This window comes from Lagopus muta, chromosome 20 (assembly GCF_023343835.1).
Source record: "Lagopus muta isolate bLagMut1 chromosome 20, bLagMut1 primary, whole genome shotgun sequence".
NCBI classification, from domain to species: domain Eukaryota; kingdom Metazoa; phylum Chordata; class Aves; order Galliformes; family Phasianidae; genus Lagopus; species Lagopus muta.
The window spans coordinates 3,283,640-3,310,011 of NC_064452.1; the positions used below are offsets into that span (position 1 = coordinate 3,283,640).

A 26,372-nucleotide genomic window follows, 5' to 3' on the forward strand; every position below is an offset into this window, starting at 1 on the left:
TCCTGTGCACTGTGGGTAAGAAATACCGATTACTGCCTGTGGCTGCCTGCCCCTACATGCAAACAGAGCACTATAAAAATAAGCCACTGACACGAGGAAGTATTTCACAGTAGCATGTAATTAAATGTACGCAAAGGTTTGGTACAGAAATGTATTTGAAATGCTAGTGCAAATGTTAACTTCCACAGTTGCTGTATGTTCACACTATAAATAAATGACATTGTCACAGATACTCCTCACTGCATGTACAAAAGTCAATAAGTAATGCTCTTCCAAGTCAATCACTCTGTTTTAATACCATTGTGTCCAATGAAATACAGGCATCCAAATACACTCAGTGTCTGATTACCTGCAACTCAGTCTGTACTGAACCCACTTGTTACAGCGACTGGCATTTTCTGCAGCCGTTACAGTTGTTGTGGTACTCTGTCTGACAGAATCTGAAAGGAACTTTTGATTGCCCCTTAAAGCAGTGAAGTCTCTTTGCTCTGGAGCTGCTTGTGCAAATGCTGTTTAATGCCTTTCAGCTGAAAGCAGCAAGCAAACTCTTGTGCAGCGACGGGGTTTTGTCACATATTCTACAACCACACCTTGTGCCATCTGGCTGTCTGGTCTTTGGGTCAGTCATCACTTCACCAGAACACTATAAAATATTACCTGTTTGTTATACAAAGATTTTACAGCATTAGGTTCTGTGTTCAAAAATATTTTACAGAAAAACTGAGTTCTAGCAAAAGACAGGGTTGTACAAAAATGGGGTTTGTCAGCATTGCCTAAGTTGTGTTTCTTTTTGGGGAAGAAAAAACAGTCAAGCCTTTAACTCCCTCACTAGTATGCTTTTTCATGCCATCTGCTGCTTTTTGCACATTAATTAGTATGTTTAGACTTGTACTTTTCAAATACATTCTAAACTCTTAATTGAATTGTTCTGCATAAGCATGTATCACAAAGGATACTGGCATGTGCAACCTAAATAATATATTTTACAGCAGAGTCTTAACAGAGCACTGCCCCAAAGTGACAAACCTTATTGCTGTACTTCAAATACAAAAAAAAAATATCAAACAAGATCCTGAGAGGAAAGCTGTTTATGTTTTATTAACTGCAATTGTTATTAACTGCAAATGAATGCTATAACTAAGGGAGATATTCTAGTGAGTTTTGGGGATGCTGAAGCCTGTGAAGACTTAAATTCAGGAAAAAGCTTTGGTTGTCTAAGAAGGACATAATTCTGTCAAGTTGAAGCATTGGCTTCAGTTGGGCACAGTCAGCTACACATGTTATGGTGAACTATCTGGTCACTGAGTTGCACCTTGGCCTGATGTCACGTGGGGGGTTTACTACATGTTTTACCATCTAGAAACTATTTAAATAGAACTAGGCCCTGATAGAAAAAGCTCTGTGTTTTTTCGTTGGCAGGGTAGTTCCAGTAGGCCTGGCTAGTGTCATCTATCCATTATATGCAGGGTGCTGCATATCTGTCAAGAGTTCTGGGTCAAAGGGGAGGATTTCATTGTAAATACAGCACCAGGTGTATGTAGCTTATCCTAAACTATTGTCACTCCAGTGTTTAATTCCATTTTCTAGCTAAATGTTTGACTAGTTGATATTTACTCACATCTGCCCAGAAGCTGGAGCAGAGGGAGAAGACTGGACTGGGTGGGGTTTGCTATTAATGACTGAGTTGGAAGTTTGCCACTTCTAGCACAGGTGAGTTTTCATTTAGACCAAAAAAACAAAACAAAACAAAAAAAATTGCTCAGAACAAACACTTTTGAGAAATTGAAGCAGAGGTAGGTGTTGCATTCTGATTCCATCTGTGTGTAACAGCAGGTGACAGCAGCTACCTGCAATGCCATCCTCCCTACAACTGTCCTAGCAAGGACACTGCAGCAAGAGGCCTTTAAACCTTGTGAAAGGACTAATATTTCCAAGAGAGGAATATTCACCTACCGCCTTAGTGAGTCAGTTCCTGTCAGCTCAAGCAAATCCAAACTTTAAAAGAAAATAACATTATTTTGTAATCATTTTCCTCCTCTTAGAGTAATTGCATCCCTCCTTGAGCATAAATTCACAAAGTGGGTTGCAGTGACTTAGTTTTCTCTTGAGAAACAACGAAGCACCTGTGGTTCTTGGAAGATACTGAAATGTTAGAATAGTGGACGTCTGTCTTCTACTTTTTCCTTCTGTTGTTGCATTTGGAAGAACCCAGCAAAGCCTGTTTGACCTGACAGAGTTTCACTTTTCAATCTCCACAGCACTACTAATATTACTAATACTCTCCCTGTCCATAAAATACTCCTCTGCGCGCTGTCATCCTTTCTGTCCTCTGAAATACTGGCTATTTGGGTATAACTATAAATGGAGAATCTATGTAGCAGATGAGGTAGCTGGTTCTCCACTCAGAGCTGTGGCAGGCACTGCTGCGGACGTTCCCAGGAGAGATGAGCAGAGCACCTTGTTGCAGCAGTTGTAAAGGCTTTCCCTGGAGGAGCACCGCTCCTAGCTCTGATGGTTACAACAAAAACAGGGCAATAAGAGTAATTGGGCAGTACAGGATGATGAACCACTTTCTTCTGGACACAGTTGCTACAGTTCTGCAATGCTGCATTTCGTTGCACTTCCTGACAAGAGCAGTCCTGCTGCTTTATATCTAATCTTGCAAATAAGAAAAGCGGGAGCTGGGAGCTGTGGCTGCAAGCTGGCGGAGCAGGAGACGAGTTTATTGTTGGCCACGACCCTCCTGAAAATGTCAGTGGTGTTTCACAACACTTCTCTTTTGCACTTGGAAGCAAAGCACAGCCACAGAATAATGGTGGCACGGATAGATCTATCAATAGATATAAAAACATTCATTTGGTGCCTTCTTTTTCCTCTTACAAAATCCTTTTATAAATCCATAGTGATGAACACAGGTGTTGCAAGCTCAAGATATCAGAGAACGTCTCAGGGAAAACAGGGTGTTCTTTAAAGGACATTTTTCCTCTGGAAGTCCCAATAATGGACGGTAGATCTGATCTGGGGTGGCTCCACCTCCCAGTCCCAGTGTCATTTCACACCTGTGTAGTTTTCCTGGAACATGATTCCAGTTGACAGACCCATCATCATGTCTAGAGCCCACCGAGTTGGTCTGGGCTCTGATTCCCATTCAGAGTAGGGCTATTCAATGACTTCCTGGAACTGGACCTGAGGAAACAAGCATAGATGACAGAAAAAGCAAGCAGGCTGTTTCCATTTCAGGAGACAATGTGAGGAGGATGCTCCCAGCCAGCCTGTCCCCCCTTACCACAAAAGCCATCACAACTAAAGCTCCAGTTCTCAGTTTCATGAGGCTCTGGAGACCTTGAAGTCAGCCCAGTTCCATCTGCAGTCATTATGGACTGACAGTGCAAGGCCATTTATAGACCAACCGTGATTCTGCAACTTCCCTTCTCCCCTAGCTAATTGCAGTGATGAATTGTGGAGTGAGGGAGTAACTTGGCTAAACTCATTTGGAGGAATGTAATTTCCTGGAATTACTCTCTGTTTGCCACTAATGTTTATTGCATTCTACTATCTCCTATTTCTATTAGTCATAAAGCCATTACGTTTAAACACAAAAGCCAAGGGCACTTACTTTACTTCCTCATACTTTTTGCCTCGATAAAAGTTACTCTTTTTAATCAGATAGAGCAGCACCAGGTCACAAAAGAAAGCTCCCTGCAAAACAGAAAGAATTTGTCATGGCCACTAACAAGGAACAAATCTCCCTCTGCCAATGGCCACCACTGTCCCTGCCTCCAAATACTTCCAGCCTGTACATTTGACAAGCTCTCCTCCTGGTTATCATGCTCAGCCTGCAGTTATTCATCCTTGCTTACTCCAAGTTCTCTTTCAGGTATTTTTTTCTCCATAGCTGCTTAGATGTTATGGTCTTTGCACTGCATTTGAGGAACACTTTTTAAGCAGGGACAGTTTAGATCTGCTGTTACACAAATGCTTTAATTCCTGCCTCAATCTTCTCTTCAATTGCTTGTGTTGAAATAGGCATCGCATAGCCAGAGCTTACAGGTGAGCTACTAAATGCTGGAATATCTCAGAGATAATGCATAACTGGAACTGGAAGGCAGGCATGGAGAAAAACAGTGCCTGCAGTATTTCGGGGTCATCAGGGTGCAGTACGTGAGTACATCAGAGTTAACTGTGTTTGCCCTCACCATGGTAGCGCTGTAATCAACAAACACAGTTCAGGGTTCTTTTTTTCACTACCATGTTTCACCTTTAAAGTAGAAAAGGAAATGTTCAGATTTAATTTGTAATGAAAATTGAAGAAAAATGTAGGAGCTGCATTTTCTTTTATGTACCTTGTAATATTAGGGATATTTAGACTACAAGGTACATTAACAGAAGCCTTCAAGACAGGACACAGACACACAACTCACTGAGCAGCCAAAGTAGTAAAAATCCTGCTGGAGAAGATAATTAAACAAATTGTCCCTTTTTATCCTCAGAGCAGCTCTTGGTCCCAATATGTTACTTGGAGAAAATACCTCGACTTACCGCTCCCATGAGAGCTAGCCCTGAACCGATGTTGATGACAGTGGGAATGATGTTAAATTTCCCTGCCTAAAAGAAAAACAAATCATGAAGTATTCACTGAAAACAATCCGAGAAACAAAGGTAAGGGTTTGGTATTAGAGAGGGAAGCTACTGGTGCTTGTGGGTGTGTTTTGTTGGGAAGCTGCTGGTGCTTATGGGTGCGTTCTGTTAGCAAAAGGCAGGCATAACCATACAAGGATTTGCAGAGAACAGTCATCAGAGTTAAAGGTCTGTTCGTCTCAACTCCAACTGCTCATGGCTGCGTTTCTGAGCTTGCATCATCCCTGGATTAGGCTTCTTTGCTAGTGCAGACATGCTAAACATGTTCTGTGGGGCATTTTTATATTTGCTGGACTTCACATGAGACTGTTTTTAGGTATAAGAGGTGCAGACTGCTGACCTTTACCTCGTCCGCACTCCTGGTCATCTCCCTTATTATGCAGGGTGAATGACAAGCCCTCTTTCCTACAACAAGCCAGACAGGCTGTTCTCATCCCAAAGCTGCTTTTTCACTGAGAAATGTCTCCCTGCTTCTTCTCCAGGCTAGCAAATATTCTGGCCTGAAACCTCACCTTGCCATTCACCATCACATCAAAACGGATTCCATATGCTTTAAAGAGTGTCCGGTACTCAATCCCTTCAGCATCCCGGTAATATTTAGCAAACCTGAAATGGAACAATACCAATTTTAACTCTATCATCTGCCCTCACACACTAGAACCCATCTGAGTTCACCCCTCTGTGCCAATGGATCTATTCCTCCTATCAAAAACAGCTTTAGCTGTGAAGTGTGGCTCCGAGTGGCCATCAAGTCAGGCCCTTCTCAGGATGGTGTTTCTTAGCTGATGGCAACAGAAAGCCACTCAGATGAGGAAGTGTCTACCCATAGTTGTAGCAGTTACAACTTCTTTGGACATTCCTTTCTCATTGCCACATGAAGTATGGAAAGAAAATGTACTGCAACAGAGATTTTACAGCCTGAACCAATGGGTCTTGTCTGCAATCAATTGACTGGGAGTCAGGCAGACGAGCAGTGGGTAACACCAATTAAGAAGGGACTGCCAGAAGTCATAACTGACGTGCTTCTCCTTTCTACTTACCTGAAGTTGTACCCAGAAGAGACAGACTTTTCTGCAAACTTGTTATCCAGACGGCTAAAAGAATAGTGGGGATTACATTCAGAAGGGGCTTTATCAAGATCACAGTTCCATTCAATCTGAATTCCTATCACACCACCCTTAATGAAAGAGAGAGACAATGTGAGTTCAAGCTTAGTTCAATTAGTCTGTTTCAGCTTTGCCCAATCCTTGAGTGAGATTTCCCCAGGGACAAGAACAGATGCATTTCTGGTCAAACGCTTCTGGATGGGCTAAGTTCATGTTTATAATACTGAACACACAACCCTAGTCTGGAAGAGGCTTCTCACCCTGTTTTCATTAATAGCTGTAACAATTCAGGGGGTAAGCTCTAAATAACAGAAAACTACCCTTTCCAATTCTTCCAGAAAAGACACATTTTCTTGTCTCCCATTCCCCAGGGACAGGATAAATGGAACCAGCATGATTTTAAGAAACAGCATCTCCGTTTTTCCCTGAGCCCGGATGGGAAGTCCTGGGCAGTCACCAGTGGCTCTCCTCAGCCACCCAGCAAGCAGTACAGCCAGCAGAAACACAAGCTCGAAGGGTACTCCTACCTCCAAAGCCATTTCCTGAAAGTCATTCCCAGCCCATCTGACGATGTTCCCCAGAAGGAAGATGGGGCAGTAGGGATGCTCCTTGCTGTAGTGGCAGGTCTTTAGGTAGGACTCATTGTTGGTGGCCAGCACATTCATCCTACATGTGGGGAAGAGGGGAAGGCATCTTGTCTCCCTCTTTGCTTGCCTACACAGCCTACAACCACAAGGCTGTGGAGATGAAAGATTTCTTCAGCACTCTTCAGTCTGTCTGAGCCTGTCAGAACAGCAAAGCCACACTTCTTTCTACTCTCCTTACTTCTGTCTTAATGGAGCAAGAGCTGCAGTAGCAAATGCAAACAACGCTTCAAATTTGTATTTTCCCAACTTTGATCACATCTGCATTTATACAGAAGAGGAATAGCTGGGAGCAGAAGCAGCTCAGAAACCTGACTGTGCACTGGCTGTAGAACACACCCATTGCCTTAGAAGCTCTCCCCCAACTCAACTCATGCTGCAGGAGCTATCACAGACCACATTTGGTGACAGCCTTATCTGAGTTGTTCCCCGAGATGCTCCAGCCCAAGCCAAAGGCCTCCCTCTATGCTTTAGAAGAGGAAGCACTCATTTCCCCACCCCAGCCACAGGGAGGAGAAGGATAGTGGAGCAAAACAAGGTTATTGGCTCTGTGATGGAGAAGATACAGGGACCTCTGGGCACCTGCACTTACTTGGAGAATTTAAACTTGGGGAACCGGATCGAGTTCTTGACGAAAACAGTGAAGTTTTCTGCACTGGCGAGAAGTGGTTTCCTGGAACAGAAGGGTTTGTTCCATGTTTTACATCTGTACTCTGCTCACATGTTTAACTGAAATTGCCATTTAAGAAACAGCTCAGTACTATCCTGTGCTGCTTCCAGGGGTGAATCTGCTGCTCAGAGCATAGGGCTTCAGCAGCCACACCTCCACGACTGGACCCAGCTCCCCACACTGCCAGCAAGATGTTAGTGAGGAGCATGCAGGCGAGGGGGGACACTGCAGCTGGACACAGCCCTGGGAATGCCAGTGAGCCAAGCAGGTGAGCAGGGGGCCAGTCCTGTTGGGGGCCAAGCAGGGCTCCCTCCTGCTCTGAAACAGCCAATATTCAAGCAAGCAAACAAGCAGTGGGAACTCAGACACCACCCTGAATGACACACAAGCCAAGCAACTCAAGCTTGGAAACAGCATAGGACAGCCACGTACTTGGGCTTGGATCTTTTCTCCACTGGGCACCAGGCCAATACCTCACAAGAACCTCTGATGTTGTCCCTGTCTTTCAAACAACGGCCAGTCTTAACCCCTGCAGCACAGACAGCACAGAAAAAGGTCACTCAAAGCAGCTGCTCCCTCTCCTTGCCTGCAGGGTAAATGAAAATCAGATGCTTTTCACTGCCACCCTAAGCCCTCCTCCCTGCTGTGAAAAGCCCTCTTAGCTGGAAAAGCCCCTCTGTTGTTGCTGCTCTCAGCAGCCCGGGGTGCTTTTTGCCCAGCCATCAGAGAGCTGTAAACAAGGAATTGTCTTAAAGAAAAGGAAATGATTGTTGCTGTCTGAAGTCAAAGCTCTCCGGGGTTGTAATCCGGCCGATCTCTGAAAGAACCTGCCTCTACCAGAAGGTGTACAGGAGGAGGGTCTCTTTCCTTACCATTACCAGCCACCACTGCTTGCCCTGCAGGGCAGTCTTCATCCTCATAACACAAGGCATCAGGAATGTTTACACTCTGCAAAGCAGAAGAGGACAGGAGTGAGAACTGTGGCAGGACACGACACACAGCAGCAGAGCTACATGCATTTCACTGAACCCTCTACAGAATGGTGATCAGTGAAAACAAGCAGCTGGAGCACTAACAGTAGGCAGTGTGCAAATAACTTGGCTATGTCACATTACCAGCAACAACATGCTTCAGCTATGAAGTCTTGCTTTAGGTCTCTGCTCAATCTAAAGAAGGACAAGCTGTGGAAGAAGCCAAGCAAGCAACATCTTCCACTACTCAACAAAAATAAGCAGAAGACCACCACATTTCTCGTTAAGAGATAACTGTATATTTGATTTAAGCTGCAAGTTGTGGTGAGCCCTCAAATTACCCTGCTCCTGGCTGCATGCTGGGTTAACGCAGCCACTAGAGGACAGCCGTGTCCTTCACAATCAACCTGTGCTGACAGCCTGGATTACCCCACCTTTCTGTGAAGGAAAATTTATCACTGCTATGTTGCCAACAACGCTCCTTGGAATGCCAGCATCCTCGTCCCCCAGGCTTCAGCCCATTCTGAACCATGATTCCATGGAGGACACGTAAACAAATATTTACTTGTAATCATGTAAAAATGTAAGGCACATTCTGGAAAGCACTAAGCATTCTCACACATCCTGAAGGTAGTGAAAGCCTGAACGTTCAGCCCTTCCCACAGGGGGCCTCTTAGAATGTCTCCTTTGCCCACAACCGAACTAAATCACCTCCAGGCTGTTTTCCCATGACCTTTTCTGACCCTGACCAATCACTATTCAAGTCTCATCTCCAGCTAGGCAGACATCCAACACCTTCAGTTAAAGCCTCTACGTGATCAGTGCCTCTGGAAATTAAGAGAGATGAACCTTCCAGGTTTTAAGTAATCAGTCCAATTTTCCTAACCGATGCATACTACAGAGAAAAAGCGTTCGCCTTCTATCCTTCCCGTGTTCGCTGCTGCGTCCTCTGCCAGGTCTTACCCCCAGTTTTGTAGGGGTCTGGGAGCCAAAGGACTCAGTTCTTCCTACCTCAGGACACGTGGTTTGTCTCTGGTTTGGGGTCACAATCAAATTTGTCATGACAAAGAAGACGTTTTCACCCTAGAATAAACAAAGTAAAGCAGAAGTGTTAGAAAAACCTATTTTAAAGAACTTGTTACAAGTTCTCTACAGAACAGTAACAATTCCTCCTCTTCTTGTGCTTTTCAAGGTAGGATACAGCAAAGCTGTTTGTTTCAGTGTTTGCTTGAATTTGGGTATTGCCAGTCTCACACAGCTCTGACACAGAGAGGAGCAATGATTTCATTAGTCACAAAAAAGCAGGTGAGGGCTGAAAGCAAAGCTAGTTGCAGCTCTCTCAGGTTAAGGTGTTATCATCCACTAGATTAAGTTGCTTCTGTTATACAGTTTTGCATACATGAAAAGTCTGATGAGACAACTTCCTTATGAGTGGAAGGACTTACATCTTAGTGGGTCTATGTGGCGTAAGGCGTTTTGCTTCAGAATCTGCCTTAATTTGGTGAGCAGGACTGCTGAGCTTGGCCTCACTGCCCACTCAGCAATCACTTACCATCCTTCTCAATAAGGGACACAGTGCCTGACCAGGGATCACAGGCTCCATCCCACTGCAGAACTTTTCTCAGGCAGGGTTGGGCTGGCTGCCCCAGCTGTGCTGTTACAAGCCTGAGCCCATAGAACAAAGCTCTGTGACACATCTATATTTGCATTCACAGCCTATGGAAGTTCCCGTGTTTTACTGTGAGCCCAAGGGTCTGACATCACTATCATTACACTGGATTCAATATTGTAGCCTGATTGCCCAGTCACATCTGAATTCATGATGCCATAGTACAAATATCCACATTAGGGGGCTCAGAAGCAAAGCTAGCTATCTTTACCTAGTGTGCCACACTACAGTGACTCCCAGTAAGCCAACACATGATAAAGAGACCAGCACTTTGGTCACAGGAGAAACATCTGACAAGTTAAAATACCGATCATCATCACCATTTCATTTTTGGGTATGCACAACCGGCCACCTGCGAAAGATCCCACGGTTCCCACACAGCTTCAGCACAAGCCTGCTGCCTGGCCTTCCTGCTGCACAGCCCACGTTGGTTGGAGATCGACAGCTGACAGTGAGCTTTGCATCAAAACTGGTGGAGATGCAGCACACAAACCCACAGATCTGAGCGAACTGCAGAATGAAGGTGAAGTCTTACGTACAAATTGTTCAGTTTGCAGTCTTCAGCCCAGAACCCTGAATTTACTCTCATGTCCCTTCATGCACACATGCCAGCTGCTAACAGGGAAGCACACAAACAAACAGCCCCTAGCAAGTACAGCTTGCCAACACAGTAGCAGGCCCATCTGCTGGCATCTTCCCCTTAAAGCATCAACTCTGCATCTCACTTTGTCTAAGCCAAGGAAGCAGCAAGGCAAGTTTAGACAGATCCATTTCAAGCAAGTCTCATCACTCAAATTGCAACACATTTGTTTTCATCGTCTCCCTCCTCTGGGCTGCCCCATGCATGCCTGCTCCAGCCCTCTAAAGGAGGTTCAGCTGGGCAGTCCCACTGAAATCCACCAGACTGCTGCTGAAGGGCTCTGTTTATCAAATATCGTCCTTTGTAAGAAAGAAAGGCTCTTTATATATTTGCTGAAAAGACATAAGAGGAGGCACAACACTGCTATCTTGTAGCCCACCTATAGTTTTCTCACAGGAAGACCTGGATACATCACTGTAGCCTTTCCACCAGCAGCCAGATTGGAACATGCGCTTCTACCTGAATGGCAGACACAACAGGAGCAGCATGATTCCCACCTGTGGAGGGATGACGTAGTCTGCAACATCCCACAGCCTCTCCCCCAGCTCCGAGGTGTTGGTGAACGCCACCCCTTTCAGCTTGGTGATGACAGAGCTCTGCAGGGATGTGTCCGTATCCTGATAGCCTTTCTTGACAACAAACACCCACCTGGGAAGAGCAGAGCAGGCAGCAACGTTAGCGAGTGGAATCAGGGAACAATCTAGCCAGAGGTTTACACCAAGGCCAAGGAACCTTTAAGGACAAATCAAAACATGTGAATGACATCAAACCCTCTGTTACTATTGGAGGACTCCTAAATTCGGAATGAACTGCTTGATACAGGCTGTGCTTACCTACAGCTCTGGAGGAAGAGTTTGGGAAAGGGACACAGGCTGCATTTGCTGGCACAGCTCCCCTTCACAGAGCTAGACTGCACTAAGGCATACAGAGAGCAAAGGCAGCCATCTCAGGAGCTGAGCAGCATTCACACACACTGCTCTTCCCCTTGTGCCAGACCTGAGCAATAACAGTTTCCACTCCTATGAACTGTCCCACTTCCCTATTTTCCCAAGAACGCTGCATTTTCTCCCCAAGAAGGGCTCAAAAGCAGAGTCTTAAGTTTTCCTCAGTGAATCTGTGAGGAAAGGCAGCTATACAGAAGGAACAATCCAGAGGAGTTTGATGATTGCAGGCTGGACAGCCTCTGAACAGGGAGCCGTGCACAGCCAGGCAGCACCAGGCTAATGCCAACCACTTCCATGACCAGCTGTACATCCCCAGCCACAGAGGAGGCACTGCGGGCACCGTGCTGCAGGCAGTGCCTAAGCTCTGCTGATGTCCATGAATGCAAACTGTCAGTTTGGCCCGGATGTTCTCTAGACATTCATGGTCGCTGCTCTGCACTGTCCCTCTTGGATGCAGGATGTGGTCTCAGAAACATTATCTACAGAACTCCTCCTTTAGCAGCTAATACATACCAGAGCATTGAGACTGCATCACTGTCCCACTAACTGAAGCTCTGAAACCATACACCTTTCTATAAATAAATCCAGAATGCCAAAGTAACTCTACTATATTTAAATCGGTGAAAGCATGAGGCAAAAGAAAAGTGAGAGGATCCCACAGCTCAGAGAGAGAGGGAAAAGACTTATCAGTCACATTCTAGAAAGCCTCAGCAACTCAAGAAGCAAAGGCCCATCACACAGGCTGGATGACCCCCCATCTCAGCCTGCATGCAGCAAGGAGTACAGCCATGTTTGTTTTATACCAGTGACTGCCTCCAGAACCTCTTCTGAGAGGTGCTCTGCCCATCTCCATGCCAACCGTGCTCAGAAATAAATGCAAGGCAGCTGACGTGCATGCTGCTGCACCCTGCGCAATCCCAGTGGCTGCAGCTCACTCCAGCAGATACATCTGTCACTTTCTGCTTGGTTCCCTCTCGTTCAGACTCAAACATTTCATGCAGACAAGCTTGTTTTGTCTCACGGCTCAGCAACCTTGGCCCTGCATGCTATGGTCTCTAACGAGTCAATTGTTAAGGCTTGGCACCTTTCCTACCAAATACAGAAATAAAGGAGTAAATAATGCAGTATAGAGCCATGGTGGCATTTGATCCATTTTTAATCATACATTAACCTGGAAGGTAGAGATGAATCCAGCAATCTCCAGCCAGTGAAAAATCAGATTAGCGTTTATTAGGTATTACAAAATCCCAGCGTTATAAATAAACACAGTTATCTGTATTAAAGTCATGCACCATAGCAAGCAATTCCTGTAATGTAAGCTGAAGTATCTTACATTAATCTTCATCACAACACAGCAAGCAAATGCAACCACAGCAATACGTTTAATAGAGGGTGATCCTTACCCCACCAGGTAAGCCAGGATGGAGAGCTGCACCACTCGATAGAGAATCCCAACCTTCTTGTTCTTTGCAATGACGTATTTCTCTGTTTTATAATCAAAAAGCGATAGAAATAACCCCTTCCAAGACACCTGCCCCATTCTCCCAGCTCTCTCTACTGGAGCTGGAGCAGAGAGCAGTGTTTGCAGCTCGGTTATCTGCACGTGCTCTGCAGGGAAACCTGACGCACCAACCCTTCAGAGTGAAAGGCTGATCTCCTCCCTCCTGTCAGCTGCCAGCAGCAGCATTCAGGCTGGAAGCCGGCAGCTGCAATAACACCACATCCTTGCTTTGCTGCTTTCCAGACTTGTCATTCTCTGGGGAAGCCCCCACCTCAGTTCAGCTCCTCTCTCTTCATTCTCTCTCCCCCAGTCACCAAATGTTTATAATGAAACACGTTATAGCACAAAACCGTGTTGCAGAGCCATAGAGTCTCACTGCTAAGTATTATAGCCTGCACTCAGCCTTCGCATGATGGCAAAACAGCAGTTTAAATTTGTAATTACTTCACTGTTCACATGAGTGACAAGAACTTGACCCCTTACCAGTCAAAATGCCCACCTAGCCACTCCATCATCCTGCCAAAAGAAAGCAATTTAAACTAGAAACTAAATTCTGTGTGTGGATGCAGTTAAGAGATCATTCACAGTCATCCAAATGCACAGTGAGTGCCAAGCCAAGTGGATTTAGATACAGGACATGCCACCTGGTGCAGTACTGAAGGGAGAGGAGCAGATTTAACCCCACTGAGATGAGAGCTGTTTACTACCTGGTAGCACAGAGACACCTGTGTCTGCAAGGACATGAAATAGCCATTACTGAATGGCCATTACGAGGATGGAGGACACTGTCCTCTGGCTAAGGAGAGAACAGAGTGAGCTCTGAGGTAAAAAATGAAGTAAGACAGGATCTCCCAGCAGCACAGCCAAAAGATGTGTCCTTCCACACCAGGAGAAGCTCCAGCAGCAAGCTGAGACGTGAACCAGTGTGCCCTTTGCAAGGAGGATCCCATTCATGTGCACCATGCTCTTGAGATTACTCAGTACACACCTGTGATGCACACCTGAACACAGGACCAGCAAGCAGGTCACAGCCACACACTGCATATGCAGAGCACTGCCACATTACCAAGGCTGCTTTAGCACACATTCCTCCTCCCCATATCCTCAGAAAACCTCATTTTGTCCCTTATCCCAGAGACATCCCTAGAGTTTCTAATACAAAGTGAAATAACTCTTTGTCCAGCAATTGCAAAACTGGAACAGAAATCTGCTGCGGAGCTCTTTAACCCAGCAGCTGCTGCACTCCCTGCTTCCAGCCCCACAAACAAAGGGTTTCACAGCACAGCTCTCCTCGATGCAAACAACTAATGCTCAGCCTATCTGCCTCATTGCTGCCTGGAGCCCAAAGCCAAGTGATGAGTGGTGGTGCTGGGAGGCAGGAGCATCCTAAAGGAACCTGACCTGCTCTTCTGCTCGGAGTTCAAACACTTCTTCAGGTATCACCTGCTGGGTGACAGCTGAGCAGTGCCTCCGAGCACAGGCGCAGTCCCACATAAACACCATCTGCTCGTCCTGATTCTTCAGCTGGAGCAGATATCAAATACATCCCATGTCTTTGTGATACGCGTCCTGTTCACTCATAACTGCCTCCAGCATTGCTCCTATTGCACTAAAAGCAAGCAAGTTCATAGCAAAGCACCAGCGAAAACAAGGCAGCCCATACAGCACTGTCCAGAAATCCCTCTGTCTATCCTCCTTTTCCCCAGTCACCTCCTTTTCTGCCTGTATGACAGCACAGGCTACGATCAGACTACAAAACTTGCTAAGAGTTAAGCAGTGTGTTGCCTCCTGGCCTGGTTTTACTCTGTGACACAGACAGTAAATTTTTTGCAATTACTTTCCAGGTCAGTTAATCTGAGAAAGGATTTACACAGGTTAGGAAAAGAACACTGCTCTGAGAGAGAGGTTTTCCTGTTATAGCTGTGAAGATGTGAAGCTGAAGACATCAACCAGATCCAATCACAAATTAAAAAATGGATGTGAAGCTGATGGAACAGCTTGGGTTGGCAGGGACCATAACAACCATCTACCACCAACCCCACCTGTTCTTGTGGATTGTTGGGGGTTTTTTTGGAGCCGTGAAACAGAAGCACTGCTGCAAGTGCTGTTTTTGAACACAAAGTTTCATTTTGAATCAAGCATACCTCAGAACATCCTGAATATCACTACACAGGCAAAATTAATGCTGACAGCAGTGCTGCTCGCATGCTTTTGCAGGTATCGTTCTCATCATCTTTTAGCTTTCATATCCTTTTATTTTCTTGCTTGGAAAGCAAGATTACTGGTGTGTTTCTCAGAGCCTGTGCACTTCTCAAATGTTAGAGTCTCATTCACATGGGAGGAAGAAAATAACTTAAAATCTAACCATCACTTAAAGGCAAAAATGTAGTTTGTCCTTCTCAAGGGAGTCAGGCTGTCCCTCTTCTGCAAGATATCTCCCTTCTCAAGTCCAACACTTTGAATTTCCCATGGAAACCTGCAGTTCTGTCCCTTCCCCAGCAGGCCATTTAGTCAGTCCAGAAATTCTCACGGGGAAGATTTCTCCTCCCATACTGAAACTCTCTTTCTCTTTTTATTCCTGACACATTACACCTACACATAACTACTTGTACAGCACACAGTAATTGCATTCTCATTATTCACAGGTAGTCACAAGATGCACATCTCTTTTCTGCCCAGACCCTTCTGCACATCTCTCCAGCTGTCAGTAGCTCCCTGGTGTTAATCCATCCCGGAGCTGAGCCGTGTCCAGCCATGAGCCAAATACAGAGACTGAGGAAATTAACCTCTGATCCCTGCCCTGACCTAAAGGCATTCAGAACGTAACAAGGTTGCACCTGCCTCTTTCAGGCATAGTAAGATAGAAATATTTTATGTTCAGACCAGTATCCTGGTGTAATATTACCTCTAAGTCACACCCAGAAGACACTGAGCAATGGCAGACAACCTTGGCCAGTGCAATGAATCAAGTGGAAACTGATGCTGGAAGTGCCCATTTTAGGCCCTTGTTGACTTCCAATTCCAAACGATGGCCCTCCAGACATAGCTGCTCTCAGTGACCCCCACTCTTTACTGAGCTACTGAGTGCAGCAGAAAACATCATCTCCCAATGCAGGACAGCTGACTCACAGAATACTAAGCCATTTCTGAAGCACTGGAAATGCTCCCGCAGCAAATGCATCATGCAGATAGGTGCCAGAGCAGATACTGAAAATAGAAAGGAGACAAAGAGCACAGGACGTAAACAGATAAACTATTTTAGCAAGGAAATGAACAGTGGAAACGGCCAGGTCAGCTCTCTTCATGAGCATTTTATTTTTCTTTCTCATAGTAAACACACCTTTAGAACAACACCAAAGAAAAACAAGGGGAAGAGTTTAACAGGTTGAGAAAGGAAGTTCTCTCAAACCACAGCACGTTCACACCTTCACACAGGAAACAAACTGCGCTCAGACAATGATAAAGTTGGTTGCAAGAATAAAGAAACACATTTGCCACCTGCAAGGAAAATTGCTCTGCTCCGTTTCCCTTCTAAGCTGACTTTGCAGTGTAAATAAGAAATAGATTACTACTTACCAACGAAACAGTGACAAAAATTCAGCCTCAGTGCGTGCCCTCCTAACTGCACTCCTGCACACAATGAAAATCCTCTCATCAGGAGTTATGTTTAATAAAACACGCATTCATCTTAAATAGTAACTTAAAGGCACGTCCCTACATCTGAGTATGCCTGACATCACTTTTTTGCTTCTTTGCCAAACTGTTATCTTCCCTGACCTGGAAGGGTATGCAATGGGTCCTGGCTGCACAGCTGTAGTCAGAGGCCTCAGCTGTGAGTGCTGAGGAGACCCTTCATCCCCTCGGGCCAATGGGGAATTGCATCACGTCAACATCTAGAAAGCCTGGGCTGAGGCCTCTGCCCTTTCTTCCCTGGAATTCGCAATTAGTAACTCTTTTCAGTCACAGGAAAACACACATAGGACTCAGACTTGACCCACAAAGGAGAAATTCCAGTAGCAACATCCTCAGCCAGCCAGCCCAGCACCTTAGCTCTGGAGGCTCCTGCTGCTCTAAGCTCTTACCTATTACCACAAGCAAGAGGCTGATGTGTCCAGACACACTGAGAGCCATGCTGCACACAGCAGCAGCGTGGGAGCAACCTGCCTGCAGCAGCTCAACTCCATTCCAGCTCATCCACTCTGTTACAAGGGACAGAAAATTTCTCTTGTGAGGTTGTAATCCAATCAACTTCCAAATAAACCTGCCCCAACAGGCTCTCAAGCAAAGCACTTCATTGCTCATATCTGATCTTACATCAGCACGTAGCACTAAATGAAGAATTACTTATGGTGTTTCTCTGATAAGCTTTCCTGAACAGACTTCCACTTTACTGACCCCCACAAACTACCAAACCACTCACAGAGTTCAACACACAAACCTGCCAGCTGGCCACAATGAGGGAAGGAGAATCAAACCAAGGCTCGTCAATCTTCCTGGCATGTAAGACATAAGCAGCTGCTATCACTCCTGGGTAAAATAGCATCTTAAATTGTATCCTGCCCTCCCCTGCAAGGATACAATTAAAAAGCTATCTCAGGTGCATCAGTTCTTGCCAGTCACCTTCCTATTCCTTGGCTATATTCCAGCAAAAATAGCTGAAATCTGTCAGGTGAAGCTGACCTGCAGGGATCTAATCTCCCCACCTGGAACAGTCTGGAGACAGGCCAGGGCTGAGAGCTAAGATGGCTGGAGCAGAGAGAAGGGAAGATCAGCCCCCTTTTGTGGGTAGAGGACAAACGTCTATTTGTGCTGGGTCCCAACAGCATTCAGTTGCCTCTCCCCAGGAGAACGAGGCAAAGACACAACAGCAGATCTCACCAAGTCTGCTGCTGCGGGAGCCTGGCTGGGGTATGACGTTAATGACTCCAAATGAGTCATTTGCAAATCTTCTCATTCAGGGAGATGGCATAACAGTGCTGCTGCAGAGTGCATTACAGTCAGGGCGAGGCGACACACCACAGCCACACCATCAACAAGGCTTTTGTACAGAGGATTTTATTCAAAACTCAGATTGCAAATAAATTTAGAAGCAGACACAGCAAGACTTCCATGGAAGCAGTACAAAAAACCATCTGTGGTTTGGATGTTCACTAATCCCTTAAGTGCCATCCAATTACTGCAAATGCCTTTGGCATCCACTACAGCAATCGTGAAGAATTAAATGATCGAATGGCACTCATTGGAAATCACGAGTCACAGAACTCTATAATGCATTTAAGAAAAAAAATCTAAAAAGGAAAACATCAGAACCCACTGCAAAAGTTGACCTCTTTGGGAGCCATGAGGGACAACAAAAGGGATTAAGTAATGAGGGACGCTTAATTCAGAGAAGAAACTAGAAGAAAAAAAGAGAGAGATTGGGAGTGTAAGAACGCTGGATGAAGAAGAGGTAACTTTAACTTGCAGCTCCTCATCCTTAGCACAAACTCTGACAATTAATTTTGTAGAATCATAGAATGGGTTGAAAAGGACCCCAATGATCATCTGGTTCCAACCCCTGCTGTGTGCAGGGTCACCAACCAGCAGCCCAGGCTGCCCACAGCCACATCCAGCCTGACTTTGAATGCCCCCAGGGATGGGGCATCCACAGCCTGCTTGGGCAACCTGTTCCAGTGCGTCAGCATCTTCTGAGTAAAAACCTTCCTCCTAATATCATAATTAATGACCTCTCCTAAGGGAAAGTAACCAAAACACTCCCAGCAGCTTTTCTGTGCCGTGACTTATCGGTGTGGTCAGGCTGCAGAGATCTCCAGGTGCTTCAGAACAGCCAGGGCTCCAGTAGCAGATGGGGAAGGGGGGCTGGGAAGGCTGCAGGGCTGCTGTGGGGGTAGGCAGAGAAGGGCAGCAGCTGCACGGCTGTAACGGTGCCTGGGAAAGGTACAGCAAGGCACTATGGCTTCAGCCATCAGTGCGGCATTCCTACACAGGCTGGGATCTTTTGCAAGACTTTATTCTCAAAAATAGGTGCAATTAAGAACTGCAAAGCACACACGCACATATATATATATATATATATATATATGTCGCAGCCTACATACTCATACATCAGTGTATGTGTGTATTCGCAAAACGGTCTTTCTCTTCTCATTTGCAACAGCACACAGGGCAGCCTCTGCCTACCCATTTCTACTTCTGTCTCCACTTCCTCCAGCTCTCCGCTCCCGCAGCTCAGCCCGGATCCGCAGGGCGAGGCTCCCTGGCGGCGCTCCCCGTCCGCTCCACCCCCCCGTCCCTCCGCAATCTCGCGAGATTTTGTTTGAAACGGAGGCGGGAGGCCGAAGCTCGGCTCAGGCCCGGCCCGGCCCGGCCGCGATGCCGCGGATGCTGCGCACGTACTCGCGGCGCGGCGGCTACCTCCGCGTTCTGCCGCAGCCCGACCGCTGGATTTCGCCCCCTCAGGACCGCAGACGGCTCTTCAGCTCCTCCTCAGCCGCCTCCAGCGCTCTCTCCAGCGCCCTCTCCAGCGCCCCCTCCGCCACCTCGGACGACCCCGACTTCTCGCCGCCGAGGAAGCGCCGCCAGAAGCCGTTGGGTGAGCGCCACGCCCGCTCCCGGTACCTGCGGAGCCGGCGCGGGGCGGAGAAGGAGAACCTGCCCCCGGCCGCCCTCAGCTCCCCGTCGCCCTCCCCGCCGCCGCCCCGCCGCCGCCGCCGCCGCCAGGGGTCGCCCTCCGCCGCCCGCCGCCCGCTGCTCTGCAGCACCCCGCACTGGGCGCCCCCCTGCGGCTCCGCTCGCCTTTCCCGCCGCGCCGCCGCGCCGCTCCCGGAGCTCAGCACCAGCGTGGAGGGCGGCTCGGTGCTGCACTGCAGCCCGGAGCTCTTCTCGTCTCACGACGCCTCTGTCGGCGGCGCCCTCGACTCGCCGGGGGCATCGCGGGCCGGCTCGGAGCGGCCGTCGCCGCGCACGCGGAGCGGGAGGGACGACGGGGCAACGGGAGCGCCCCGAGCGGCAGCACCGAGCGAGAGCTCGGCGCCGGGGCTGCGCTCGCAAACGGCCCGCAGGGCTCTGAGGTCGTCCGTGCGGGAGCCTCTGCGCGGAGCCGCGGCAGCCGCTCCCGTCGACGGTGAACCGCAGCGCGGCGCCGCCGGCTCGTCAGGGCTCCGCGGCGATGTGAAGGGCGATGAGACGACGGGGAGCCCGGGCGGACGCGCGGACGCGGCCGAGCGGCGGCTGATGCCGGTAGTGGTTTTGGAGCGAAGGGACGAGCTGCTGCGGCTGAGCGGCCGGAAGGCGGCGTCCCCGCTGGGCGGCCGAGGAGCCGCGAAGCAGCGACGTAAAAGCGCCGAACTGATCCCCGGGGAGGGCGGCACCTGCAGGAAAGCCTGCATCAGCGGCTTCAGCGCCAGCCGCTGGGGGAGACAACCGCGGCTCCGTCCGCGTGGGTACAAAAATAAGTGGCAGCAGCAGGCGGGAGCCTCCTTCGGGAGAGCGCAGTTGAGACGAAGAGGAAAGAAGAAGGGTGTGCAGATGTCGGGAGGGGCGCGGGACGCTGAGTGCTCATTCCTCGATAACTCCCACCGCTGGGGTAGATTTCGAGCATCTCTGTCGTTCCATAAGAAAAAGAAAGTGATCACAGATGACAGTTCCTACGCCAGCATCCTTTGTAATCCCTTTGTGAATCCCCAGCTTTCTGGGCACCAAGCAACCCTGTCTTCTAGTAAGGCTGAGAGCTACGCCTTGTCTGCTTCCTCCGTGATCCTGCTGGCTCCCATGAGTTCTTCAGCCTTAGAGATCACGCTTACGGATGCAGAGAAGGTGTTTAGGGAGTGCCAGCAGGAGGAACCTATTGCTTTTGAGGATTGCATTCCCTTAGATAAGATGAAAAACTGCAAGAAAATCGGAGAAGGGGTGTTTGGAGAGGTTTTCCAGATCGACAGTGAGAGAGGACCTGTGGCCTTAAAAATAATTCCCATTGAAGGAACTGAAAGGGTGAACGGTGAAGCTCAAAAGAGCTTCGGAGAGATCCTGCCTGAAATAATAATTTCAAAGGAACTCAGTCTTCTGTCTGAAGAGTCCATGAATAGGACTGTAGGGTTCATCAGCTTGTACTCTGTGCACTGTGTTCAAGGGGCTTACCCTAAATACCTCCTAAAAGCCTGGGACGCATACAACAAGGCAACAGGATCCGAAAATGATCGGCCAGACCTGTTTGGAGAAGAGCAACTCTTCATTGTTCTGGAGTTTGAATTTGGAGGCAGTGATTTGGAGAACATGAGAAAGAAACTGAGTTCTGTGGCTTCAGCAAAAAGCATTCTGCACCAGGTGACTGCTTCGCTGGCTGTGGCAGAACAGGAACTGCACTTTGAGCACAGAGACTTGCACTGGGGGAACGTGCTGGTCAAGAAAACAGATGCAAAGGAGCTTAGCTACGTGTTGAATGGGACTACGTGCACAATCCCCACAGCAGGGATCCATGTCAACATCATAGATTACACCTTATCTAGGCTGGAGAAAGATGGGTTAACTGTCTTCTGCGACCTTTCCACTGATGAAGAGCTGTTTCAAGGCACAGGGGACTACCAGTTTGATATCTACAGGCAAATGAAAGCGGAGAACTCCAACGGCTGGACTGACTATCATCCACACAGCAATGTCCTCTGGCTCCACTACTTGACAGATAAACTTTTGAAGGATGTAGTGTACAAGAAAAAGGAATCATCTTCTGCCATGAGAAAAATAAAGCAGCAGCTCACAAAGTTCCATAAAGAAGTACTGACTTTTGGGTCTGCCAGTGAAGTTTTAGGCACCAGCAGCCTCTTCCAATGAGTAAGGGAGTGCAGGGTTTCCAAGAACTGATGCTGCCCTTCTCCTTTGCTGTCTTTAATGAATGGTCGATTAAATGTTAGCAGAATGAAGTGTTAACATCAGTTAGCAATGTGAATGGTAAACTATCAAAAATGTGTAAAAAAAACCCCCACAAAAAGTCTTCTGCTCTAGCATGTTTCCATATGTGCTCTCTTTGAGGGGTGAGGGTGGAAAGGAAATGGATTCGACCTTGCAGAGGAGGGGGAGCAGATTCAGGCCCAGTTCATGTTTTGAATTCCACTTAGGTTATTAAAAGTTCTTTCCTCATTCTATCGATTTTCTTACCAAGTTCTTTGCTTAAAAACAAAATCAACCAATCAAACAAACGAACCCCACGATGCTGCAGACAGGTGAGCGCTGGTAGCCCAGCCACAGAAAGGGGAGGAAGGCACTTTCAGTTTTGTAAACGACCTTTTGTTCATTTTGGCACAGCTTGTGCTTGGCGTGAGGCCATAAAAGGTAAATTTCCCAAAGTTTCTGTAGTTGTGTTTTTAAAAACACTCATCTGCAATAATACATTTTTTTTCCCTCTCTGTGAGGACTGCTGTTAATGTGATCACATACTGTGTTATTTTAAAAAGCACCCGTGCTCCTGATACATGTTTGACAGCTCTGACCTTGTATGCTGATAGGATCCCAAAGCTGTGACCTGGTAGCATTAAAGTGATTTTCTCCATTTATCTAGAGGAGAAAATGCACAGGGGGTTCTTCAGCCTTCATGGCAACTGGGTGAGACAAACTAAAGCTGAAGGTATACTTGCATCAAACTTGAATTCTTTGTTTTCAAGAAGTCCTAGGCTAACATTCCCGTACATCAAAGAAACTGGCCTGCAGAGGAAGACAAATCAATCCAAGTGAACATTCAATGTAATTATTATTGAAAATTAGTACATCCAGTGACCCAGGTGTATGAAGGAATGGAGAGGAAAAACCTCCCCATCTTCAAGGCTCTTACTTTTGCTATCTTAAGCTACAGAATGCAACCTGACAATCTGCACTGCTTGAAATTGTTAGGCTGGAAATCACACTCTGTGCAGTTGCTGCAGATGAGTCCGCATTTCCTTTTTAAAAATGTTGTTTAATAAAATTCTGTGTATTAATCAGCTCCATATATTTTAATAGAAGGCATGTGACAAGAAAGGAATATGAACAGCAACGCACAGGAGCTCCTGAGCAAGAGAAATGCCCTGATTCTGTTCTCATTCATTTGGAATCAAAGTTTTGTCCATTTGGGACAAAACTGAATTATGTTGCTCATCTGTTTTCTCTGCTAAGTTGGAAGGAGGATGGCAGCACCCGGCTTTCCAGTTCAGTAAGCACAAGCTTTTAAATATGCACTATTCTGAAATGTTGACCTTAAAGACTGCTCTATTTTTTACTGAAATAATGAAGTTTGAGTAAGGCTATAATCATAAGGGAAGGAAAGATTTTTCACATGGATCCAAACACTTTGGAAGGTTACAAGGGACAAGTATAATTTTGTGAAACCAGTGCCTCACAAACAGAATGGCAGGAATTCATAGAACCACAGAACCATAGAATGGCCCAGGTTGAAAAGGATCACAATGCTCATCTGTGCTATGTGCAAGGTCACCAACCACCAGACCAGGCTGCCCAGAGCCACATCCAGCCTTTCTTGTTCAGTTCTCAGTGTGTTTTGTGGTGAAAATAGCAAAACTCAGTGATAGTAACAATGATTGCAGGCTTACTTTAGAACAGACTTTCATCTAATTGCCAAATCACTGAGGAGCTTGGCAATTCTGAGGGAAAAGAAGGCTATAGCAAAATACTGGTTACACTGCAAATACTCTTTAACTCACTGGGATCCTGTTAAAGCAAAATGTATTTGGTGCTTGGCATTCCTTCCAGAGCAAAGCTTAAAGTGCAGGAATTAAGAAATGATCTCCTGCCTTGGGGAAATGCACGTGAGTGACAGGCTGAATGTGAACAAACAGAGGCTATGGCCTGACTGCAAAGGTACAGCAGCAAGAGCAGCTACTCAAAGTCCCATTTAGAGGTAGGAAAAAATGAAAATAATCATCTCTACTTACAGTTGTTTTCTTGAACGCTGGGTGCCCAGCTCCACAGTTTAAGGGTAAGCCTGCAGAAGTGAATGGTAGCGGTTGGCCACAGTGAATAGCAGGAGAGGATGGCTGCCAACCAAATAGGAACACTTTAATGTTGAATAAAAATAGATTGGGAAACTCAACTGCGTCTGCCCCCATAAAATGCATGAGGTGGATGCAGCCCAATAAAAGACTGGGAGTCTTAAATCAGTATTTCAGGCTGCAGTCCTAACAAGCAGAACGCTGCCCTGCGCTGCCCTGCCTCAGCATTCGTTTGGTAGTAAATGAATGGGAGCCCGAGCTGTTTGCTTTGGGAATTCTGTCCTAGCTCAACAGTTTGCTGTTCTGCAATCTTACCTCAGCCATCACCTTAAAGTGGAGATTTTTAGGACAGCTCAAGATGTGTGAGTCATCACTATGGAACCTTTGCCTCCTTGCAGTGGCCCACCACTGCTTCCCTTCTAGTAGACAGAAAAATGAGACAGGTGACATGTTTTCTAATCTTATGTCATAACCGAGCGACCCAAATCATCTTGTTCTGCTGGTTGCTCCCTCCAAGGACTTTCACACATGGGGCAGTGCTACAGCCCTGCTGATTATTCAGTATTACTCAGCACGTGGAGGAAAATGCTTCCTTAATATTAAAGCCCTATCTCCAAACATCAAATAACATTTTTCCATTTCTGTTTTACATCAACACAGCTTTTAAAAACTGTCCTACTCGAGTTGCTGTTCTGTAGATCTCCAGGCATTCACAGAGGAGGTAAAAACATGTGAGATTCCCAACAGCTTCCCACAAGGCGAGTGAAATGAAGAGGCTGTGACAGTTCAGGCTGTGGGATTTTCAGTGCTTTGTTGCAGGTACCAGAAGTTGTCCTCAGAGCAGAGCCTCTGAGGAAGTGTAGGACTGCAGGCTGATCACAGTTCCCATTTGTTACCTTGCTGAGACACCAGTAAAGCTGGGATTATATTGAAAGTTTTGACGTAATGATGCTGCTGTTCTGGAAAATTAGTATTCTCTCAGGATGGAATCTCAAGTGGGTGAGAGAGTGAACAACTGGTCAATGAAGAGCAAGCAAGAAGCACGTATCAGTGCTTGGATCATTACAGGAAAAAAAGTTTTAAGAAATCCTGGCAGCAAGACTAAGAAGTGCTCAGCTTTTCCATAACGTTCCACCTGAGCCATGCTGGCCTATTTACAGAAGTTCCACTTTTTGCTGGGAATGTAAAAAACCCCAGTCAGTCTGAAGGAACAGACAGCCAAAATACACCAGTATGGAGAGAGTCTCAAAATGAAACACTCTGTTTATATTTCCATTAGATAAACTCATTATCTAGTGGTACAAATTCTCGCTTTATCTACAGTGTGTTTTCAAATAAAAAACGCAAGGACAAAATTGAAGCTGTCCATCCTTTCCTTCCCTTGGTGAGCTCCACAAGTCATTCAGCTAGCAGAGATCTGATTGAAAACAAGGCACGGTCAGCCAAGGTTTTCTTGTGTGTAAATGACTTAAATCATCAGTGCTGAACTGCAGACATTAAGACCTATGTTAATTTGTTCATCTTCATTAGCTGCTCAAAGCTTTAGAAGTTCAAAGGCAAAAGCAATGTGAGTTGAACGCTTTACATTTTTTATTAGTTCTTCTAGCACTGGGAAAGATTTTTTTTTATGTCCCTCTGATACCAAATCAAAAATAGAACCATTACACAGTGCTTGGAACACAGATTCTAAGTTTGGCTTTGAACCATTTCCCCAGTAAACTAAAAAGTAGCACTCATTACCTACCAGAGCACAACTGCATCCTCCCGTGATCCTGCTGTGGCATCTTGGATACCATGCAATATCCCCACTGATGTCTCCAAGGCTGCCCCCAGTAAATCCAACTCTTGCAAAAGGAGAGATCCCTGCATATTTAGGTGTCCTTCCAAGGGAATGGAAAACACCCACCAACGAAATCCCTTTACAGCCGTTGTAATGGAGCAGATCTCACACGAAAAAATAGATTGACCTCACTGCACATTCACAGTGCTTATGGGTGAACAATAAAACCTAACCAGTGTAACGTGAGGTCCAAGATACCCGCTAATTCTCAGACCAGAAAGCCGATCCTTCTGCACTGACTGCATGCAGACCCTCCCGCAGCAGCAGAGGTCAGAGAGCCTTGCGCTGAACGACTCGATAAACCATTTGCAGATGGAGGCGATGCCCAGCCGGCTTCGAGACGAGCTCGTTTCTCCACTGCATTACAGAAATACGCCACCAGAGGGCGCACGCTGTTTGAATTCGAATGGATGCCCAGACTTTTCTGCTTCCCACCATTTGCTGCGAGCCGCGAGCAAACCTTAGCAATGCACTGAAGTGGGTTTCTCTCGGTTTGTTGTTAAAGAGGGTTCAGATGTCATTCAGAATGCTGCAATTAGTAACTTCCTGTATATTTTACACTGGATCCAGGAGTTGGGCCCTCAAAACATTTTGATTTCTGCAAGTCTCAAGAGGCAAAGTTTTGGCAGCTACCCACGCATGCGTTTATTATAAACGCTGCAAAGGACACTGCTTGGCAAATCGAAGTCGACACCAACAAATTGCCTACATACAAGCAGAAGAAATGGTTTTATCACACTGCGATATCTGTACATCTCATGTACAGAATGGTTTTA

The 26,372-nt window shown here is 46.6% G+C and overlaps 2 protein-coding genes across 9 annotated transcripts; one reads left to right on the forward strand and one right to left on the reverse strand.

Annotated features, from left to right (window-relative positions):
* Window positions 1-355: 355 nt before the first annotated feature.
* P2RX5 (purinergic receptor P2X 5) lies at window positions 356-17,332 on the reverse strand. Of its 8 annotated transcripts, none has more exons than XM_048967238.1 (13): window positions 17,222-17,332; window positions 16,360-16,413; window positions 10,836-10,986; window positions 8,993-9,112; window positions 7,931-8,006; window positions 7,491-7,587; window positions 6,981-7,061; window positions 6,272-6,410; window positions 5,679-5,815; window positions 5,151-5,244; window positions 4,540-4,605; window positions 3,617-3,699; window positions 356-3,186 (listed from the first exon to the last, which is right to left on the reverse strand). In XM_048967238.1, exons 1-13 carry the CDS (start codon window positions 17,290-17,292, stop codon window positions 3,111-3,113), a joined length of 1,245 nt encoding a protein of 414 aa, XP_048823195.1. In that variant the 5' UTR covers window positions 17,293-17,332; the 3' UTR covers window positions 356-3,110. The 8 variants fall into 8 exon arrangements, with proteins under 8 accessions (XP_048823195.1, XP_048823198.1, XP_048823192.1 ...); XM_048967241.1 differs by lacking the exon at window positions 17,222-17,332 and adding an exon at window positions 17,098-17,116; XM_048967235.1 differs by lacking the exon at window positions 17,222-17,332 and adding an exon at window positions 16,829-17,054.
* A 329-nt stretch (window positions 17,333-17,661) lies between these two features.
* Window positions 17,662-25,253, forward strand: HASPIN (histone H3 associated protein kinase). Its single transcript, XM_048967223.1, has one exon. It carries the CDS (start codon window positions 19,156-19,158, stop codon window positions 21,607-21,609), a length of 2,454 nt encoding a protein of 817 aa, XP_048823180.1. The 5' UTR covers window positions 17,662-19,155; the 3' UTR covers window positions 21,610-25,253.
* The last annotated feature ends 1,119 nt before the right edge of the window (window positions 25,254-26,372 follow it).